Genomic DNA, 24,258 nt, shown 5'->3' with positions numbered 1-24,258 from the left:
ACAACATGAAAAACTCCAAAAGCCTATGCAGCCAACCTGTTTTTCTGAATCCCCAGACAAATTATCAGTGTTCAGCAGTTATATTCACTTAGTTCAAGGTGGATCCAGTCCATATAAAATATTTATTTGAAAAATATATGGGAATTGTTCAAAAATGCATTACCAACAAACTGAACATAGCTTTCACCCTTTCAAGTGTAAAATACCATAGACATTATATTAAATACCCAAGTATCAAAATTAAGTAAGTTATTAATCAAAGGATTAATAATTTACACAATTCAAACTCAATGCATCTGAAAAATCACACATTTGGCCAATCATAATTGCTCTAGCCTTTGAAATTAAACAGATTGTGTTGATCTCATACATTGTAAAAATATTTTGCTGAATTCTTAAACACACTTTTCATAATTTCTCACAGAGAGGGCCAAATGTGTCACAAAGTTCTTTTCCTGCATTCTGTTGTATTATTTTTGCCTATGAAATCAACACTAATTATGACAAACTGGCATACATGGAAATTAGTTTTAATTTTTGACAGACAACTAAATCAATACACTATGGCATCAAATTCTTGAAATCATGGTTAGGCACTATTCTCAAAACGTTTGCTGCTTTGCTGTAAGCAAACATACATTTTATAAACGTTATATAAAACTTATGTACTGTGCCCTCATGTGAAAATAATTGTGCAATTCATGATTTGAGAATTTCATAAATGTCATTTGTTACTCAATAGGCAACTTTAAAGTTCTGATTATACAAACAAAAGTCTCAATTTTTTCCCACTAAAAAATAACTAGATATGCAAATTTGTACATAATATTAAAATGTAAAAGCTGTCTTTTCATGAACTTCACTCACTAAAAATGTATGCTTTGTAAATTAAAAAACACAGTTTGGAGTTTAACCTTTAATGGAAGTTGGAAATGTACAAAAGCACAGGACAGGTCTAACACAACACATCGACATGATATTTAACACCAATGCCAATATGCACTGATGGAATATGGTACAAAAGTGTCTTTACAGAGGTAACACCACAACAGAAGAATTGTCAAACTAGCCGGACAAATACATAAATTGGAAAGCAAGAAAACAAAATTAATTTACAGGAATTGTGATGCTAGAATCATTTTGACGTCATCATGGTAACGAATTCTGAAAAAGAGAAAAAGAATTTAATAAATAATATTATAAAAACTGATACAATATTAATTATATAGCATCAACATAACCCTATGTTAACAAAAATTAGTTCAAAAAATTTTTAATGTATTATGTATGCATGAAAGGCAAAAAATATCTACGGGTTTTAATTTACAAATTAAATATGTAGAATTACTGCAAATTTTTTAAGATATTTTATCACATTTTATAATTATTAATTAAAATGAGTCACTTGAAGTACTATGTTTTATATCATAACTAGTCATAAAAAATTTTTCTTTTACCATTTATGACAGGCATGGCATTTCTCAAAAGCAAATTTTAAAGTTAACATTACTACAAATTCTAATATCTAAACAAACTATTAAAAGTAAAATTGTTACATATTTTCACATGTTAACAAAATTCATGATACTACAAGACTGAAATGGACAAACATATAAAAAGTCTCTTTGCCTAAAATGCATAAAATGTCTAACATCATGTCAGTTTTATTTTTTTATTAACACGATAAAATTCAAGTCATTTTATATGCTAAAATTTAAATGTGGACACCATATGACTTCCTTGTACAGCCTATTAAATTATGCACATTTCATTAAACTTATTTCCCTGAATTTCATTAGATATATTTCTTATTCAATCAGTAAAGTTCTCACTTCATGGCAAGGAAAAATTACATAAAAACTCAAAACATCTTCATTAAAAACAATAAAATACAGAAAAACATAAAACACCAAATAGAGTTTACAAAAATTACAAATAAAATTAAGAGGTTTAAATTAATTAAAATTAGGCAGAAAGACAAGATTTTTCGGTGCACAAAACTTTTGGCCCCACTCGGCAAAAAGACACTGAAGTTGGTGCAGAAACTTACTTAATTCACTATGCTACCAAGTTTCAAATGTAAACAAATGAACATGTCCTTAGGCTTAGTGGAACTTGCACAACTTTTAAATTATTGATAATTCCACAACTATTGCATGCAGATTAACTAAAGGCATAAAAACCTTAACTAGAACATTTCAATCGCTTTCAAAGCAAAAAATGGACAATTTATCAACATATAAGAATAAAAGAACTTAGCAAGCTAGGTAACAGAGTGGGTATATATATATCCGAATCCATTTTTAAATGATTTTCACAATCCATTTGGGGAAATAGAGTCCTTTATTCTGCCCATAGGTACAGATAAAATGCAAAAACATTGTTCAAATGGAACTGAGAACGGTGAAAATGGATATTTTCGTTGAAAAACAATACCTGAATTGTTTTGCATTTACAATACTTCCTTTACTTCGTGCAAGAAAGTAAAAAGGAACAAAACATATTTATTTACATTAAAATACAAAAATTTAAATTGTTTACATATTTTCTAAAATCTTCAGATTAAAAGGACACTAGCAAATTCAGGCCTTAATAGCAAACACTGACACATGAATTTTGCATAAATAACTGGTACTTCCTCTAAAAGTAGCCACTGTATAAGTCCTTGATGAGATTTTCAGATTTGCTTATTACAAATACTGACAGTTTTGCCCAACATTTATACAAGAAAATTCTTTCAAAAATAATTTTGCTTGGCACATGAAATCATCCACATTATGTTATTACCAAACTCTTAACCCTCTGAGAGTTACGGGTTTAGCCCTGAAATTTTAAAGTTCCTCAAAATGTAATGAATAAGTGATATTTTCTTGATTTTAATTAAAAAATGACTTTTTAGTATCTTGATTCCTTTTCTTCCAATATACATCCACACTGAAATCGGATACATCAAAAGCTAGCAGAAATTTTCATGTATAATGAATGTGGAAGGCAGCCTTCTGTACGGAATTTTCTTGCCATAACGCTGAGAGGGTTAAAATAACATCAATTTTTATGAATGTACCCTGCCACTTATTAATCCGTTCCAAACATATCTGAGTTAAGCGGCTGAATTTAATGCAGGGCGATTTGGATATTGCATTTTTTAACTTAAGTAAAGTAGCTAAACCAATAATTAATCCTAAAATAGTAACAAAAAATTAAACTATTTATGCTACTTATTTAATTCTCTTTTAGCCTAAAGGGGCATTAAGACCCAATGGATGATCAATCTCAAAACAGCATTTTGCATTGCTTCACTTTTCAAACTGCTGCCACCAAATATTATCGCCATGTATTACATTTAAAGAAATCAAATAACGAATCTTCATGGATGTTTCTTGCATTGTGGAGGGGAAAAAAAAAAAGAGGGTACCTGAAGCCATCAAGTTTTGAAAAATGTAGTCCTCTAATCAAACATGGACACTTGAAAAACCAAATTTTGAATGTTTTATAATCTATTTCACATTTTTTAAACCTAAAGAATTTTTTATTAACAAACTCAACGATTTCAAAGCGAGAAATGGCAACAATGTACGGGGGAGAAATTTTTTTTTTTTTCACCTGTGCACGAGACTATCAGAAATTCTAAAGATATACTCTTTTTTAATTATTTTGCGATACCGCTGTTGAGCTGAATTTTATGGTTTAAGTACGAAGGACATGATATTTAATAAATAAAGGTAACACACAAAATGTTAAGAAACACCATTTTGGGCATAATATAAAAGCTGGAAGTTTTCAGATTTTCTATATAAATATATTAATTTTTGTAAAATATTTTTATAATCATTTTACTATTTAACATATTTTTGATACAGCTACATCTCTTACAAACAACTATTCTACGTCTGTTTCATATTATTTAACAACAGTTTTTCAACTGTATTCTTAATTTCATAAAATTGCTTATAGCTTGCAGCGGACCACATGGAGATGAGAAAACTGTGTGTGCAGTCCCCGTTAGTCTCTGTTTCCAAGCTTTTACTGTGTGTGTGTAACACGACATGGTTCCGACATCGCAGATGCAATAATTAATTCCAGTCTTCAGTACAAGAGGGATAACTTCATGCCAATGATCTTGGTTTTCCTCCGATATCGTTCCAACAAATCAGTGGATGTAAAATACCACTGCAAAATTAAGGAGGCATGGCTAATAATTCAGTTTGAAAATTTTTTTCCATCAGAATAACACGTCGGAATGCTCCCAAACTCTTAACAGAGAAACCCTTGTTATCATGACTCTCACGTCACAAAGACTACACTTCACTTCAATAACTGTTCTATGATACTTACAAATTATATATATATTTGTAAATAGCTTCTTGTAATTGTAATAAATATGTTTTGAGTTTAAAATGCAGCAAGTATTACACAACCTCACAAATGTACTAATCGTTATACAGAGTCAGATGTGCTACCTGCTACTACTCAGTACAAGCTTTTTTGTATCAGTACTTTTCAATTCAAGCTTTATCTTAGAATCTGCTGTGCTTTCTAGATTTGACAGATCATTCATGTCATAATTTTTTCTTCTGTATAACTTTCGCTGAGTTTCTGCAATTCTTCTAACACTTTCATAGTCAGTTTTTACAGTTGTTGTCTCAATAATGGATTAATGGATTATTCAGTTATGGCAAAGCACACGAGTGTCTCAATAATTTTGTGAACTGATACATATTCAAAAAATGAATCTTCATAACTTAACTGATGTCTGAATCATTTTAGTTTGCAATTTTACGAAGCTTCTGCTCCATAAAAGCCAAATGTTACATAATAGTTTGTAACTACTAATTTTAAGAGGTTAACCCCCTGTAATGGCTATAATATGCATGGCTGGCCACTAGCAGAGACATTGACTTAGTTCTCCTTCGAAGTGCTTGCATTTTAAAAAATTCAGTTTTTCATCAGTTTCTGAACATCATTTCTGGAATTGAGAGCTTTTATAATGGCTTGGACTAAAGGTAATTCTCCTGCGAGATGAATCTGGAGGTCCTCTTATGTACTGAAAGCTTGGGTACTGAGTTTACATGACGAGGAAGCTTTGAGGATTTCTGCAAGAAGGATTCGGCAACTGCATACTTAGTGAGGTCCATGTGAATGGATCGTGGAGAAGATCAATTTAAAGCTATACAAAATCTATAGATAAACTGCTGTAGTAAAATTCTTCAAACTAGAAACTTAAATAGGCTGGTCATTTGGTCAGAATGCATGAAGATAAGCGTGGTAAGAAAATCTTTCTGGCAAAGCCCATCGGAACCAGATCCCCTGCGAGATGGATCGATTGTTTTGAAAATGACCTTAACATACGGTCAAAAATATTTGCCAAAAGCAGAGATGCATGAAGAAGGCCAGTGCCCACCCTGGACTGTTAAGCAATGAAAAAAAAAAAAAAAAAAAAGAAGAAGAAGAAAGACAATATTAAAAGCTATATTTGCAGGAAGAGATACTAATATTGAATGTACAAAAACAAACACTACAGGTAAACTATGAAAAGCTTTGAAAAGTATTAAGTAGGATATTCCGGCACTGAAGAATCAGTCTTTTGCCAAGCTGAGTTTTAAAAATGGCATGGATGATTTTAGTAAACAGTGGTTTTTCTATAGATTAGTATGTATTTGATTCCTGAAAATATTAAAATAAGAAGCAGCTGAGTTTGTTAATCACTGAGAAAATATTAAAATAATAAGCAGCTGAGTTTTTTAATCACTGAGTACTTTTAACAGCTATGAAAACTAATCAAATTTCTAGATCAATGGTTCCCACGTATTTCCAAAATATATAAACCAGAATACTTACAGTCATGAAAGAAAACTGCTGATCACAAAATGGTACTTCAGCAATTTAAAACAAACACAAGATATCAAATTTAATAGGTTTCATGAGAAGTCTTAGGAGTTTTATTTATTTACGGATTTTGTAACTCAACATCTATTTCCCTTTGCTATTATAACAACTTCTTTCTATTAAGAAATGGGTTCTGCATTCTATTATTGAGCTTTTCATATACGAACTTAGAACAGCAGCAACTATATTAATTGTAAACTTGCAATGATGAGAACAATAATATTTATAGGAATGAACTACAAATGGCAAGCATTAAAAAAAAGGGGGGCATAGAAGCACTGATATAGACAATTAAAAATATTTTCCCAGTTTGCTTCTGAAGAACACTAATTTTCATTTACTTCTTTCATAGGAAATAGGGCTTTCTTTTTATCTTAATGCCCTAAAAAATCAATATAAATTTATTTTATTCATATTACAAATTCTCTCATGCTCTCAAATATAAATGATTGGTAAAATAACTTTACAAAAATAGCTTGCTAATTAGTAAACTACATGCATCCGAGCTTTCTATTAATAATTCCAATAAAGATTTAAATTTTCAATTTATAACATATGCTCATAAAAGAAAGAACTTTCCCCGCAGATATACTTTTTTAACAATAATTTCCATTTGTTTGATACATGGCCCATTTTAATCCTGTGCATCATTTAACAACATTGCGTCAAAACACATCCTTGAAGTTTTTTCATAGGTTAAATTTTACAAATTGAATTATAGTTATGTTACTACTATAATTTTCTCAGTTAAAAACATTAAATTAGTTTTTCTTTAGGACTTAATAAAGCCATAAAAGTTAAAGACTACAGCAAATGCCCTACAACAAATTTAATACTGTATTTTAACACAACTTTTAGCTGATTGTTTGCCACTAAACTGGCCTGTTATTAACAAAGGATCAGATTTCTAGATAGAGTAAACTCACACCATATGCAATCAAATGGTTTCCCCAAAGCGATATTTAAAATTTACATATTTAACATCCACGTGTAAAATTATTTATTTAATTAGAATATATGCAAAATACTTAATTCTTAAATTATTGAACTCATAAAACGAAAGGCAGAAGGCACATTATGATACATTAAAATATCAAGTTCGCTGTCAACTAATATTATGCAATATGATGAATATATATTTCAGTTGTTAGACAATGGCACATTGCAGAATACTGAAATAGGAAAATAAATGTGAGAACATTATCTTAAATTTTACTAATTTTCATGAAGAGATTATGCAACTCTCTTCTGCCTCCCGAAAAATCATTTGCATGTGTCATTTGATCCACTGAACAGACTCATTTTTAATAAATTATTAGGATATTATTATAAATATCGATAATTTTCTCCTATTAGCAACACCAAGGATTTAGAGGCAAACTACAAAGCATTGCTAAACATTGTTATCAATTCAAAGAAAAGAATCAACTGTAATTCTGAAGATGTTTGATGGTAGGTTACCTTTTCAAAGTTGTACAGCTATTGTAAAAGTATCTGGATAGGTATTAAAAAATGCATCCTATATCAGTAACATTAATATCATTGAATAACAAGATGCAAGACAACTGTAATAATACACTTAATGTATATTTACATTACTTGTGAACTAACAAATTTATCCATAAGTTTTGCTAGGAAACCGATATATCTTTCAAATATGCTTTTTACCATTACATTTAAAAACATAGTTTAAAATATTATGCTTTAAAAAACAAATTTTGCTTTCATTAAAATTTTTTATTTCAGACATGTTTTTTTCCCCCTTCTCCACAGAAATCCAGTTAACCCTTTCCCTCCATTTCCCCAGGCTAAAAATATAAAATGTTAAGCTATCAATAATGCAGTTTATGATATTGAACTCTGTAAAATAAGACAACTTTTTCTGGCTTGCCAACATTTAATGCATATAAAAACTAAAAATTAAGAAAGCATCTTAAATAACGTAAACTTAAACACCTTAAGAAGAAACTTGCACAAAAAACTAGCTTATTATGTAAAAATACTAATAAATTACTCTGTTGTCTTAAATTTCTAATAAGAATATATCAAGTTTTGTAAAATGAAGTAAATTTACCTTCATAGTTCACTTGACCATCTCCATCAATGTCAGCTTCCCTAATCATTTCATCTACTTCTTCATCCGTAAGTTTTTCACCAAGATTTGTCATTACATGACGCAGCTCAGCCGCACTGATGAAACCATTGCCATCTTTATCAAACACCCTGAAAGCTTCCCTTATTTCTTCTTCACTATCTGTATCCTTCATTTTCCTTGCCATCATAGTAAGAAACTCTGGGAAATCAATTGTTCCATTTCCTAAAATAAAATTTTTCATTAATATTTTAGTCATGGTGATCACATATATCACACAATCACACATTATTTCGCACGTTAAGGTTTTCTGCCTTTAAACAGATCTAATGAAAACTGGTCCCTGCTTGCATTAAAGAAGGAAAACTATACAGCCAGTTTGTTCAATCATCTGGAATAACATTTTAAGCATCTTAATGACATTTCTCAGCTACAGCCACTATATTTCTGAACAGTGTACACAGGTCGAAATTTACTTAGAAGCAAATGTTAATAATAATTCATCTTATTAAAAGTGAGTTTCTAAAGAAAGACTACGTTTCCTTTCAAAATTAATCGAAAACAGTGAATATTAAACATACAAACTTCAAGGCAGTACATATATCACAATAACTTTTTAACATCAGAACAAAGCTAGTTAATAGTTAGGTGAACAGAAGTCTCAAATTAGAATTCAGAAATCTTTTATCAGCTTCAAACAGAATTGCTGGAAGCTGTAATTATTAAAATACTTTTAAAACAGTAAAACATTTTAACAGAAAATTAATGTTGATTTCAGATGCCCTTCCCCCCACTGATTTAATTACATATACATCAATGCTTCTTTGCTAAAGCAGCCACCATAATCGGTCACCAAAATTGACAAACTTAATCAGCCTGAATGTGAAAATTTAAAAACACTGCTAAGGGCTTATGTGATGGCAGCTTTAACAAGCAAATAAGAATAAATTTTGTTCTTTTTTCTGTTCATTCAGAAAATAATTTTTCATTTTTTAATTATATACTAAATTGTTCATATAAAAAATGAAGTATTCTTAGCCCCCTCCCCAAATTAAGGTTGCCAATCAATAAGATCAAACAGTGCATGTAGTACAAACATTTCAACAAACAAAACAAAAATTTTAGGTCAACACATAAGGCCATAATGAAAAACTACAAATTTAGGCTGTTTACAAATGCCTATTTCTTCACCACTTTATTATATTTCATATACCACTATGAAATTCTTACCAGACCTTATCAACATTTTAAACAATTTTTTTTAGCTTTCAAATAATTCTAAAGCAGCATTTTTTCTAGATCCTAACTAAATAATGAATCTCCCAAACAAATATTTATGTTAACTGAATGGACAGCCTATAATATTACATTGAAATAAAATTTTATGAATTTTCAGATGAATTTTTCACAAAGTATGTCAAAGTAGGAAAACAGCATTTTGAACAAAATAAGTAAATTGTTTTGCCACAAAAATAACATTTTGTCAATGTTTTAACAATACTTTTTTGGGGGAGGTTCAAATTTCTTTTTACAAATTCTGAACTTGGACTTCTACTTTACATTCTCTCAACTTATCTAGCTCGTGAAAAATTCCACTTTATTACAGGTTGTGTGATAGTTAATTCAGAAATTCCTTTCGTCATGTTTTGTATAGAAACTTTCGATAAAAGAAAATATTTTGGTAAACATTTTAGGAATACTCCAAAGTAGTTTTCACCCTGGAGTAAACATGAATACATGGAAGAAAATTACATATTTGACTATTAAAGCAAATAATAGCATCCATTTCACTAATACGAATATTCAAATTTTGTTTTGGGTATCTATTTCCATGTACAGCTATTTAAAACTCCAACTGAAATCATGTTCATATTTCTGCACACATTTTCCTAAAAGTTTCTTGTTACTAGCAAATTTGCATTCTCCTTTGCATTTGTGTACCGCTGATGGTCTGCCATTTATTTAGAGTTTTAAATGCAAAATAATCCTTTTTCAGGCAAAAGATGGAAATTATGTTTTGATAACAGAATCTGTTTAGTGCTTTAAGAGATAAGGCACATTTAAATTATTAAATAAAAAACTTAATTTTTTATGCTTTTATATGAAAACTGCATTTTCTACAACCATTTTAGAAATCGCATTAAAAAATCTGTTCGAGTTAAAGTACTGATAATAAATAGTTCTACATTTTTATAATTTAAAGAGCCAGGTGATTTCTTTACATTTTCATTTCAGCAAATCATTCGTTAAAAATATATTTAAGTCGCTACAACCATTCTAGAAATCCCATTAAAAAATCTGTTCAAGAGTTAAAGTATTGATAATAAATAGTTCTACATTTTTATAATTTAAAGAGCCAGATGATTTCTTTACATTTTCATTTCAGTAAATCATTCGTTAAAAATGTATTTACGTCGCCCTTGGCGAAAACTGGCAATTTTTGACAGTACATGGAAACAGAGTTTGTGCAATTCTTTGACTTGTTATTTTGGCTTATGCCGCGATTACACAAACTTGGTATCCAAGTACACAACAACCAATTTTCACTTAAAAAACATCAGATTGCACAAACTTTGGCATTGCACACTCCCTTGACTTTATCCATGTACACATCAACCTATTTTCACTTAAAAAAAATTCGAGAATTGCACAAACTAGGCACTGCTCACTCACTATGTTCACGTACACATTGAACTATATTCACTTACAAAATCAAAGGAGCAGCCAACAAAAATATATAATCTCAATAAAATACATTTTAAATCAAACAATGAAATTCATCTTTACACTACACAAAGGAAATATCCACTTACCTTATTTACAAATTAACACATCTTCAATCAAACACAATTCCTTAACAGCATCCAAAAGCCTCCTAAAATTATCTGTATACTGATGTCGCCACATAAATTCACAAAGTACGAGTAAAAATTATTCTCTGTAAACGCTGTTAATCGTCCTACCCGCATTTCGTTCCTACAAGCAGGACACCTAATAATGGCTACTAAATAAACCTTCATTTACACACCAGTCAGGTAATGCTCTTTTCTCCTTTCTTTCCAAATCATACAGAAACTTCAAATTAATCTTACCACATTCAGCCATTTTACCGTCTAAACCACAAAACAAGCAATATATTTCCTAATCAACACCAAACCAAGCCCTTACGAATTTACCGTAATCATGCAACGGATTACGTCATAATAGGGTTTCCATAACATTCAACTGCTCAAGCTACCATAAATGAAACAACTTCACGATAAAACAAAGGGCACCCTTCTCTCTCTCCTCTAACCAATCATTCATATTAAATTCCTTAATCTATAGCTAATGTTTTTGTATTCAATTTCCTATTAATATACAGCTACACATGATACAAAACTTATTAGCATATCTATCTATACATTTAATAATTTGCACTTCAAAGATTTCAGAGGAATTTCTTTCTCAGTTAAGTTTAGTTAAAAATATGGATTTTCTTGCTTGCATGCATGATTTATCTGAACCCTAGTAAGAATTTAAAAAAAAAATTCACCATGTAAATTCCATATGGGTATACAGTGATTATTATGCTTCTTACATAAACTTTTAGAAATTATGTTCAATTTTAAATTAAAAACAGTCAAGTTTTATGTTCTGAACTTTAAAAAAATATTCAATTACTTTTAAAGCAGGTCATTTAATTACACATTAATTTTCTTATTTGGAAGGAAAGCTAAAAATGTTTTGATGAAAAAAATAATGATTGTGTGTTTAAATTTTATATCAATGACAAATTTATTTTTATTTAAAATACTTTAATATGTGAAACAAAATAAAGGTAATAAACACAATATAAAGGATATCAAAACATGCATACTAAATTTCCTATTATAGCTTAAATAATTATAAAGATATTAAGCTTTAAAGTGTATTGTCAAAAATTTTAGGGTAGCTTACCCAATAATTTGAAGATGTTTCACATTTTTTAGTTTCCTTTAAAAAAATAGAGAAAGGAGAAAAAGAAAAGGAAGAACAGACTGTCAACCTAAAAGTATTTATAAGCGTTAAAATTTTTATCCACATATAATAATTAACATTAGAATATATGGAGTTAATTCCTGGTTTTCAATTATTTAATTAATCCATTAAATAAAAAAAGGATCCTGATATGCATTTTGTTTCTTCCACTGCTACAATTGCACATATTTGTAGTATTCAGCAAGATTAAGATATATTGTTGATGCAACCTGCTGCAAATTGTCTTTTCTACCAACCCTAAGCCGCAACCGAAGTAACATGGCAGGTCTGAGAAAACAGAATTGCCGAGTATAGTGCATGGTACAAATCTGAAATTTGGTCGAAATTGTATGCGAAATATAATTTAAAAATCAAATTATTAAAAAGTACTATACTGTTTAAACTCTACTTACACTTAAAAGATAAAATGTTATTTGCTAAAAACAAGTTTAGTTTGACCACATGTGTTAGAGAAGGCAGAGTTACTATTTCCAAAAGAGAGAAAAAAAATTTTTTATTAATGTATTTTAAAGAATTTTTTTAACATACTTAAAAGGATGATGACATTTATAAGGGTGTTTATAACTGAATGGTGCTGTTTTAAAAATTACTAATAAATGTATTCCTTTATACATGCAAAAACCAACACTGTAAGCATTGGCAACTGTCCAAGTTTCTCATGTACTATCAGATATTTGCTTGTTATGCTTAACTGCCCAGCCACAGCCTACACAAGACAGCGCCACAACAGGAAAAGGATTTCTGTATGCTCAGTGTTGAGGAGTACAGATATGCGGCTTCAGTGTAGCGTGTGTTTCATGCCTGTTTTCAGTGGGGTGTCTAGCGAGAAAGTGCACAGCCCATTTTTCCTCGAACAAGAAACTGATCTGCAAGTCATTCCTAGAGATACTGGAAACCTGGTCGTTACCTTAGCTGAATACCAATTACGATAATTACATTTTGCAAATGGACAGTGCTTCACCCTATTTTTACAGGAATGTACAACAGCTTCCTAATCTTATTTTTCACCAAAGCTGGATTGGATATGCTGAAACAGCAAACAATAACCTTCTCCCCTGGCCACCCCATTCGTCGGATTTAACACCATGCAATTTCTTTTCTTTGGGGGTTTGGTAAAGACCAAGTGTTTGTTCTGCCAATGCCCGTGTCTCTTGAGGAAGTTTGTGGTCGGATAAAGCATGCACCGTCACATTCGACATACTACACCGAGTATGGAAAGAATTTGATTACAGTGTAGATGTGTGTCATATGACTAGGGGTGCACATATTGAAGAATTTTGAATACATGAAAAACTTCGACAGTTGCCCCTGTTTATGCTGTAAGATTTTGTCGATATAAAGTAATACAGCGATTTATTGTTAATTTTTAAAACTGCACCATTCATTTATTAACACCCTCTATACTGCCTTCAGGAAAGCAGAATGTACCTGTCAAATTTTAAGATGAAATGATTTAAAACTAATTTATGTAGGGAATACTTTTTTATGCATTTCCAAGATAATCCAGAAAAAAAAAAATCGTATCAACTTACACATAACAAAATCTAAAATAATACTAAAAGCAAAACTCATAGAAAGGATACACAGACAAATAAAAATACATGGTTCATTTCACCTTTCTAAACTGGCTCATAGTGAAGTTAAAGGAAGGTTTAGAGATAATGCAGCTAATTAAACCAAACTTCCATAAATTAAGTGCCGGAAAATGAAGACAATCTAGCAGAAAAAAAAGATTTTGGTACTCTTATATACGGACTCGGGTCGCCAAATGTGCCAATATGTGTTTTGTGCTGGTTTTTGGCGCAACTGTGTTCTGTGATGGTTTTTGGCGTGATGTTGTTTGTATAGCAACCCTTTTGACGTTGATGCTTGATTTTGCTCTAACAGTTTTATTTGTTGGTTGGTTGGTTTGGTGGGTGTTTTGAAATGGCTTATGTTGCAATGAAAGATATGATGGCAAAATTTCAGTCGCGTACTTTGGATTGTGTGTAAAGTAAATTTAGTATTAAAAAGGTACAATGTTGGAGTTGTTAATGAGTGTTTTGTTAACGGGTGTATTTATGTGGATCGAAGAGCATTTTTTGAATTTCTGTGGGAGTCAGGAGGTTTGTAGAAATACGATAGAGAGTGTGTGGCGGCATGTTAAAGCTACATTGCCTACTTAAAACCAGAAATGCGATTTTAAGTTTTATTTGGTGGTTTATGTTTTTCCATTACTGTTTTGAAACAGGAGAAGATCCTTTCAACAAATTTGTGGAAATTGTAAGACCTGTTGAGCGAGATAATTGAAAATTTGTTTGTAGAATATTTGATGAAAGTGCTTGGGTTTTTTATTTTGAATTGTTTTTGCTGATGTTTGAAATTGGTATTTCTGCTGTCACACAATCGTAAGTGCATTTTATTTTATTCTTGTTCTTATTTTGCAGAATGTTATGTTTTTTTTTTTTTTTTTTACGAGTTTCTGTTGTTATTGCTTTTTGAATTGCTTGCAATTTATTTTATTGATCTGTGCGCAATGCAATGCCTAGATTGAGCAATACGCTGATTTTTTTTTTTTTTTTTTTTTTTTTTTTTTTTTTTTTTAAGCAGAACGCTGTTATACATGGTATTGTTTGAAATTTATGGTTGTTACGTTAGTTTATTTTAGCGAGGGGTGCACAATTCCTAGTTTTCTTCACTGAATAAATTCTGTAATTCTGATTTTTTTTAGGTTACAACATATTGCTGTGTACATGGATTCTTGTGAAATATTTTTGGTTAAAACCTTTGTTTTTGCTATCTAAATTTTTTGTTCTTTAGATTCTTGGCATGAGTTGTGTGTTAAAAACATGGTTTTTACAGACATTTTAGGCTTAAAGTTCGAAATGTAGATAAAAAATTTAGTATAGCATACCTGCCAACCTCTAAAGATAAAAATTCAGAAGATTTCTCCAAAATTCAGAAGAACACGAAGAATTAATATCATGCTTTGATATTAAAAAAATAACAATTTATACAAACAGAAAAAGGAAAATGGTACTTACATTAGTAAATCTCAATTAAGTAGTAACTAAAAAATTTATTAGGAAACGTAAAACAAGAACTTAATGTTACACAAAAAAATTATTACAATGAATTTAGAGTGCATTTTTTGGCTTTAGCCAAAAATTCTTTGGAAAATTTCCTGTCATAACAATTAGTTTCCTCATAACATTTAGCAATTAAAATGTTTTCTACAGTTTTTGGTGAAATTGAAGAACGAAACATAGTTTTGTTTTTCTTCACAACACTGAAGACTCTCTCGCACTCAGCATTACTGTGTGGAATTACGAGAATAGCACATAAAACTCTTGCTAGTCTATCATATTTTGGTGTTCCATCAGCTCTTTTTATTCTTTTTAAGGTACCAACGAGGACATTAAGTCTATCTTCTCCAGAACTGGCAAAGTCTTCAAACTGTGCAGCAGAAAATTGTTTCTGAAATTCATCTAAAGTATCATTATGGCATTCATTTTCCTTAATTGTTAACAAAAATGGAAATTTATTATAATTACCAAGGAGGCAATATTTTCCCCCGTAGCGTCTCCATTTAACAATGGGAGACGCAAAAGATGAGTTTTCATTTCATTAGAAACATCACAGAAATATGTGACAACGATGGGGTAAAGCTTCCAATCGCTGTCGTTGCTGCCATCGATTGACACCAAAAATGCTGAATTCTGGAGTGCAGCTATCGTTTTACTTTGTGCATCGCAAACAATTTCGTTCACAATAGAAGATGTTTTCATGCGAGCACAAGCACATTTCTGAGCAATCTTGGAGTCGGGAAACATCCATCTGAAAAGTTGACCGGCGTGATCGGCAGCGCTTAGCGGCACGTTGTGTTCGATGAGGAATGCAGTAAGCAAACACTCTGCCAAAATGACATCGGCATCCGAATTCGTAGCTGAATTTGAAAAAAAAAAAATCATCCACTTTCTTTGACGTTGTCGAAGCCGAAGCATTAACTTCATGCTTTTTAGACTTAACATGCTTCACAATGTCGCTTCTTCCACCATGAATTATGAAGTCACACACGCACACGTTGCAAAATGCATAGTTATTTTCTTTGAAGGATTCTTTAATTGTTGGAAATTCGGCTTTGTAGGCAGGCCGAAAATATTGAGATTACGTTTTTTTTTAACTCATTTCGTAACAACGACGTATTAAGAAAATTCGTAGCACGCGCAAACAAAAACAAAAACAAACAAAAAAAAAAAAAAAAAGAATGCGATAATCCACGCTCGCTGAGTCCGAGCTGAGTAATTCCCTTGCTGCTGAAGCGAACGCGAAAAAAATAATCTGGCGCCCACAAAGAAAAGAGTGGGAGAAACAAGTTCAGCGCATTGGATTGGCTGGTTAAGCGGCGAGTTGGGAGAAACCGCAGGATTCGAAGTAGTCAGTAAAACACGATGCAATTGGCAAAAATCGCTGAATTGGGGAAAAATTCTAAAATTTCGACAAAAATCACTAAAAACACTTGAAAAAGGAAAAAATCGTAAAAAATGGATTACGATCGTAAAATCGTAAAGACAAGCGCATTTTCGTAAAAATTACGAAAAATTCGTAAAAGTTGGCAGGTATGAGTATAGTAATATGGCGGAGTGGAGTTTTGCCAACCAAAGGCATATATAAGAGTAGTTCCAAGATCCTGACTGGATCAAACAAACAGTTATTACATCCAACAGTTCCTCCACCTGCCTAATAGTTATAAATTGTCAACAAGGACCCATAACAATCAACAGTTAAAATATCCGACTTCTCTAATCTCATTAAGACATTTTCATTTAATTTCTCGTTTTTTTACAATCTTACTATTTTTAAATTTTGAACTTATATTTTTAAATATTTGTTTTTCAGGCCGAAAACAGTTTCTATAAAATCTAACATAATATTCGACAGATAAACATACCATCAGCATCAACTTCATTTATCATGTCTTGCAACTCTGCTTCTGTTGGATTTTGGCCTAGTGACCTCATTACTGTTCCTAATTCTTTGGTTGTAATAGTACCATCTCCATCTTTATCAAAAAGTGAAAATGCTTCTTTGAATTCTAAAAGAAAAGAAAAATCTTGATGAGGGAAACAAGAAAAAAATGACATATATTCAGATTTAACACCCACTTCAATAAACATTTTCAGATAACACAATCTTTCATAGCATTATTGGAGGTGTTAAAGCAACAAAAATCAGTATTTTATTCATAAATTTGCATGATTAGTTTTCAAGGTTTAAATATAGAATCTTTGAAACTAGTCCCGCAAATTTGAGTACTAAGCTGGTTTTTGTTGTTTTAACTCCTCCAATAACTGTTATTTGGCATGTTATTATAATTCAAACTTTAACAAATAAACTAAAACAGATGAAGTACAAATGCACATAATATACCTAGTATTTCCTTATTATAGCAGACATCAAATTTAATGGCTAATCAACCGAGATGAAACATGCAATGAGGTATAAAAACACATGGCAAGATTTCGACCAAATATCTCAACTGATCAGCATATCAATCTTGGGGGAGGGGCGTTATAATAAGTACAACCAAAAATTCATATACAAAAATTAACTGCTATAATCTGAAACAATATACTCTGCATCTGACTACTGTAATAGTAATTGCTTTGTACGCATATGTAACACTTTATATGAGAGAACATTACGTTTGGGCTGAAGAAAATTCTTAATTTTCAGGAGGATTCATCTATTATCTAATACTATTCAACAGATATATTCCGAGACATAATTATCTCAAAAGTAATCATATTAACCTCATCTCACCTCTAGTTCTAGTATATTATTTTTTATAAATTTTTAATACTCACGTACACTTAATGGTATACAATTACATAAAAGCTAAATATTTGTTAACAATTATTTTCCCTCTCTCTAATAGGTATCAGACTGTCTGGATTGCACAGATGAGCATTATTAACCATGCGAAGCCAAGAACCATTGCTTAATGAAAAAATGAACACAAAAGTATATCTACACAGTATTTTTCTACCATGACAGAGCCTGATACAGTGGTCATGATCTGCATCCAAATAATAATGAATGAATATTATTATAAGGAATGAATATTATTATTATCAAAATAATAATCATGAATTCTGCATCCAAATAATAACATCCTCTCCATGATTTTCTGCTTGTCCATGCTCATTTATCCAGATATGCCAAAATTAAATTTACATGTATTTTATCTGTTTAATATTTATCTTTTTTTATTTTATATTTGATGATTTCATTGGTTTGGGATTATAAACTTGTGCACTTAGTATTGTTGTAAATTTTAAACAGACAATCATCTGTGGTCCAGACACAAATTACTCTATTTTGTATTAATTCCTATAGAAAAAAACTGTTTTAGTTTATGAACATGTTAGCTCATAAAGTGTCTTCAGGAATGAATTAATTTTGTGAATGCAGGTTTTAATGTACAAAGAGGCAAAGCTTTTTTCTGGTATCAGGCATGACCCTTGCCCATTCCTTTATAATAATGATCATAATGAATAATATGGACATATCACTTTCAAAAAGTCCCATTTTTGCCATATGATTTGTTTTTTCAAACCACTCTTATCAGTAAACCAGATTCATGCAAAACATCCTCATTGACTCATATCAGATGATGAAGCCTCCTACATCTTTACAATCTCAGGCTTGCATCAATATAACAAATTTAGGTATAATGGGGCAGAAGACCAGAAACTCATCATGGTCATACAGGTGTAGTTCCATAGCACTACTGTTAAGCTCTGTCCCAATTTTGTAGCAGAATATCCCGTGGGATGGTTTGAAAGTTTCCATCTCTGTTCCCCTCCCACTGGACCACTTGACAGAAATTTTGGCTCGTGATGCATTTTGAAGGGCCTCACGTCATATAGACACTGTATACCAACAAGCATCCATCCTTTCTCTGGGATTTAAACCCAAGTCCAAAGATATGACAGACAAGATTACTATATCAGTTTTGAAAGACAGCGTAGCCATCTACACAACAAGTACAGGATGAAGAAAGGCATGCACTGTGCATCCACATAGACATATTAAGCATCGCCAGGCCTTGGAAGACCATGCTTCTCTTCTGCTCTAATGGAATTCCAGAGCAGGCAGGAGAGAGAGAGAGAGAGTTAACAGTCTTCTACCACCAGCTCTTGCTGCAGACACTAGAACTTACAAACACACGTCTTTTATAGGATTTGAATTCAGCAGTCAGTGTCACTAATCACTATCTCATCTGGAGGCTCATTCATACTACACAAAATCAATCAGCAGATGGTTCATGCATAAGTATGAATTCAGGTACTCTGTCAATTATAGTGACACTCGAGTTAAAAATTACCAATTTTATTTAGCTCTGAAGCTGCATCATTATGGCAACCCTTAATCACAGCTCTTTTATACCAATTAATTTGACTTTCCATTTATTCACAATACTTAACACATGTGCATCAAGCTGAATTCGAGACTTTTCTTCAGTTCATGCATCCTCATGCTTGTAGAGCATGTATATATCCTCACGAGTTAAAAATCATTCTTTTCTTCTGTCACTGGATAAAAAATCACAAAATATTTTTTTTAAAAAAAAGGATTTTTTTGGTACTCTTGTTATCCAGACCGGACTATTTTTTCAAAATTTTATTCTACAACCATTTCATAAATCCAGGATGGGTATTAAAATGAAAATTCTAAGTTCTTCCCCCTCTTCAAAATGAAAATCCTAGAGTAAGCTTTTCCTACAGTTCCTTTTCATTTTAATAATTAGTTGATATAGTATTCGAAAATTCAATACTAGTGCTTAATTTTATGAGATATTATTCTGCTCTTAAAATTTTACCGACTTGCTGCTCTTTCAAGCTATTCCAGCGAGTTCGGAAATTATTCTTTAATACCCTTCGAACAATAGTTGGGGGGAAGTGCAAAATCACCCACTGCTTGGTGCGTTTTTAAGAATTGCACAAACTCGGTATTCATGTACACATTGACCTATTTTCACTTCAAAAAAATCAGAGAATTGCACAAATTTGGCATTGCGCACTCCCTTGACTTTGTCCACGTACACATCAATGTATTTTCACTTTAAAAGAAAAAAATCCAATTCTTCTTACTCTTGGAATAAGCACCAAATAATTGGCCGATTCTGCACTTCATGTGTATCAGTCACCATTTCCTGCGAAGTCTAAAACATGCCAGTTCTCAATTCTTGTCATTGCCAAGTGATAAATACCAGATTCACAATAATTTGTAGTGTTAAAATTTTGGTTTCTTTATGCTAAAGCAGAAATTTATCAATTATATCATTATATTCTTTCTGTACTACCACCGTATTATATATAGCTGTTCTCTGGATTTAATAATTTTTCCCGAGACAACAACTGCCATTTAGAATTCAGTAACTACACTGCCCTGAGGCATTCAACTGCTCATCGGCACTTAAAATATTCACTTCAATAATGTTGTGGGAAAACTTTACAACTGATATGGCTTTATGCATTCCTCGGGAAAATATAATCTCAAACAAACAAGATTTCCACTATATAGCATCACTGCACCTTACTTCAAATTAATAGCAGTTCACGACTGTCTGCCCTTCATAAAGTTATAAAATTTATAACACAGCACTTTGTTTAGTTCTTTTCTTATAGCTGCTGAACATTAACCAGAATAAAAACTAGTTGTTGCTCCTTCACAATTGTCAAGCACTGTAGTTACATCACAATGACAATGTTTGGTATCGTGAAAGACAATTTTGATATTGGTTTAGACAGACCGTTTTTCTTGCTTAGTATTCATGAAGAAAACTTGGAAGCACTTCCACACAGAACCCGTTAAATGTAAACATTGCCAACTTTGGGGATAATAGTTCAAACCTGGTAACCTCGCTAATTCATCCTATTCGCTTTTGCGAAGGTTGTCGTTGTTCGCATTTGGAGATTTATATTCTTCTCTTGTTTATTATTATTTTTTCTGAATTTTTTAACAACAAATAGATAGAAATATTTTCGCATAATTAAAGAAGTTTTCGTCTAAAATGCCAGTTCTCGGCTCGTCAGTTCGGGATCAAAGGAAGAAAATATGGAGGGAGGGGTGAATGCTAATTTGTAACATGGCTGTTCACGTTATGTTCTTAATTATTAACAGCTGTAAGCACATAGAACCATGAGGTTTCCAACCTCTATAATAATTTTAAAATGTATAAAGTTCTAGTTTTATTAACAATGCTGCTGAAGAAAATTTGATTACTGTTGAAGGTTATTTGTATTGTGAAATATATTATGAAAAAGGACAGGTATTTGTTTCAACATAAAATGCTTTAAGCTGTACGCAAGTAACTTGGAAAAAAATACTGAAATCTATGTAAAATGGATAGGTCATGCATTCATTAATTTATTACATGGGCATGGCTCTTACCGAAATACATCAATCAACAGGCAAAGTACTTAATAAAAAAAAAAAAAAAGACACTTGTAATAGAAATATTAGTATTCTATATAAATTAGAGGAAATACATACAAGTATAATGTAAACGTATGTATAAGAATACTAATTGTTATTTTTTAAATGAATTTTTACATCCCGTTATGTTTAATACATTGTTTTCTGTGCTAACTTGAATTTAATACAAATTTATTTTCGTATATCACGTTTAACCTGTTACTTTTACATCTACATACTTATTATCCGTGAATTTTTACTACATTGTCTGCTAACTTGAATTTACATACACTAAAAACAACATTTACAAAATATCATGCTTACTGCTTGGCTCAAGTTGGCGAGTAAAAATGTCAACTACACATGTTTTTCTGGTTGAGTATAATACCAACATTTAGACCAAATTAACATGATAAATATCCTGATGTTTCTTATTTCACTAGCTTCCCTTATTTCTAACTGATGCTTTGCTGTTTCTAACACTCCCACATAAAAAATATCGCAAAATAAGTACAGAAAGAAATATTTTAAATTTATATCAGCAACTTAAGTAAGTTTTAATTGGAATGCTTGCTAACAAAATCTTGCATATAATTTTATAGGACTGTCGGAAAGGTAAGCAGCTTTCTTAACAGCTTACAACAATTAAAAAAGGCAAATGAAAACTTGATTTTTAGCATACTTATCTATTATCCACATAATTCGAAATATTAAATCTTCCAAAATGAAATAAATTCTTACCCGCAATTTGTTCTTCTGTTAGTTGATCAGCCTGAAAGAAGATTTCGTGAATTAAAAAATGGATAAGTTGAATCTAAGTTTATCAGGAAGCATTAAATTGCAAAAATTATGATTGCAACTTTTTTTTACATATTATAGTTTCAAACTATAAAATTATTGCTAATTTGTTATCAAAATATTGCACAAAATGAATATCACTGCAAGCGTTTCAATAAAATATCCATTATTATTACAATTATATTCCATGAAATTAATCTCACGTATTTAAAAGATCAACAAAATAAAAAATTAACATCATAAATAATGATATTCAAACAAAATTTTATCTTTACTTCATAAACATTTAGCAATTACCCATTATGAAACACAAAACTAAACGTGGAAACACGCCACTTATGGAAACGGCCATTGCTTAGTGCTAACGGATCCCGCATTGGCGCAAACAGAGTTAAGTTCTTGAAAAAATCTAATCAATTTGATATTGCAGAATAATTATCCAACATAAGCACGAGTTTTATTTTTCAAATAACATCTTACCATGCTCGATTAAAATAGGATTCGAAACTGTCACACAAGCAGAATTCGATGCCAATAGCTAACTGCGTTAACACCAGACGACTGAAGAGAGCGAGAGTCGCACCCGAAGCGAATTAAATCCTCCAGCTCAGTTTTCAAATTTGCCAATGAGGTAGCAGCGCAAGCGAGAAAACACAATTCTAATGTAAATTATATATTTGCGAAGGGTGACGTTAAAATGTTTTCAACTAAACGAGAATCTGAAAACACGAGCAGATATTCACTGCAGAAAGTTTCCGTTTTCACATCGCACTGTTTACTAAAAGCGCGGGCTTTCCCTTCAGCAGCGCCGTAAGTAAGCCTACATACTATTGGTTTCTCTCTACCTGCAATGCGTCATGTTTTCTGACTCGCTGCAGTGGTCAGACAAAGTGTGTCGCTGCTCTCCGATGGGTGGTAGGCATTTATCTCTCCCTTAGCGCGTTACTTTTAGGTATTCCCCCGTTTTGAAATGTTTCTATTCCCTTTCATAATTTTCTGTTGTTTATACTAACTACTCTTCATTATCTTATACTTATTTTCATCGGGCTGAAAGAGCTTATTTTTGTTAAATATTCCCTTTTATTACTTTTGTACTAAAACTAAAACTGAAACTTTCCGTAAATTTCGTTTTCGTGCGTATGATTTTATTGAATAATTTTTCTTAATTAAATCTTTAATAAAAAAAAGCATTTTAATTTAATTTTGGAAAATAATTTTTGAAAAAAAAATCACATTTTTGTCGGGGAATTGTAACAATTTTTTATCAAAATTATTCATTTTAAGTCTGTCCATAAACAATTTTATGAGTGATTTGTTTATAAACAGTTCTATTTGTGAATAATTTTATGAGTTTAAAAATGTATGTTTTAATTTTGTTAATTATATATAAACGAACGTAAGCAGTCATTATATAATATAAAGAGATCACAATTCTCCATTTTTGTCGCAATTAGCGAATTTTGTTAATTTAATTTTGTTTATATGTATTTTTCCTTTTTCATGTAAAATGCATTATTAAGGAATAACGTTAGAAAATTTAATTCGTATATTCGGAATGAATTTCGTAACAAAAAAAATAAAATGGATACATGACTTAAAAGATGATAGTTGTGCAAAAATTTAAATCAATCCAACTTCCCCCCCCCCTACACACGCAAAAAAAAAAAAAAAAAAGGAGGAAGAGGAAAAATAGTGTCATCAAATCGAAATGCAAAATGATGCTAGACTATATCACAAGATGTTGCGCAAATTGTCCCACATAATTTGCTAGTTAGTCCTCTAGATTTTACAAAACTATTAAAACAGATTACATGTTTACTAAGAAATAAAATTTATAAATTTGATGTGATATAAAAATGGAAAGAAAAGAAGACGAGCTTAACAATTTTGAATAGAGACTGAAAAACTGTTTTATCTGATATTAAATTGTAACTTTTATTATAATAAGTACCAGCTGAACGTCTGAAATGTATCAACAACACTAAGCACGGATATCAAGG

The 24,258-nt window shown here is 31.1% G+C and overlaps 2 protein-coding genes across 2 annotated transcripts in view; one reads left to right on the top strand and one right to left on the bottom strand.

Annotated features, from left to right (window-relative positions):
- Positions 1–901: 901 nt before the first annotated feature.
- On the bottom strand, positions 902–23,010 carry LOC118185740 (calmodulin). Its single transcript, XM_035355640.2, has 5 exons — positions 22,739–23,010; positions 22,202–22,232; positions 16,929–17,072; positions 7,961–8,203; positions 902–1,164 (listed from the first exon to the last, which is right to left on the bottom strand). Exons 1-5 carry the CDS (start codon positions 22,739–22,741, stop codon positions 1,136–1,138), a joined length of 450 nt encoding a protein of 149 aa, XP_035211531.1. The 5' UTR covers positions 22,742–23,010; the 3' UTR covers positions 902–1,135.
- Positions 23,011–23,090: 80 nt separating this feature from the next.
- Sms (spermine synthase) overlaps positions 23,091–24,258 on the top strand; it is a 170,983-nt gene continuing 169,815 nt past the window's right edge. Inside the window, exon 1 of the mRNA XM_085825881.1 lies at positions 23,091–23,210. The gene's annotated coding sequence lies outside the window, so the exon portion shown is untranslated. The remainder of the gene's footprint in view (positions 23,211–24,258) is intronic.

The sequence above is a fragment of the Stegodyphus dumicola genome, chromosome 10 (assembly GCF_044657685.1).
Source record: "Stegodyphus dumicola isolate Sdum_Otavi_A_Nest chromosome 10, ASM4465768v1".
Lineage (NCBI taxonomy): Eukaryota > Metazoa > Arthropoda > Arachnida > Araneae > Eresidae > Stegodyphus > Stegodyphus dumicola.
The sequence above is the reverse complement of the archived record's forward strand: the minus strand, read 5'-3'. Positions and strand labels throughout refer to the sequence as shown.

Coding starts and splice junctions, on each gene's coding strand:
- LOC118185740 (XM_035355640.2), bottom strand. Junction 8,204..16,928: donor AAATGAAGTTGATGCTGATG/GTATGTTTATCT, acceptor ATTTTATTTTAG/GAAATGGAACAATTGATTTC. Junction 1,165..7,960: donor TGGTCAAGTGAACTATGAAG/GTAAATTTACTT, acceptor TCTCTTTTTCAG/AATTCGTTACCATGATGACG.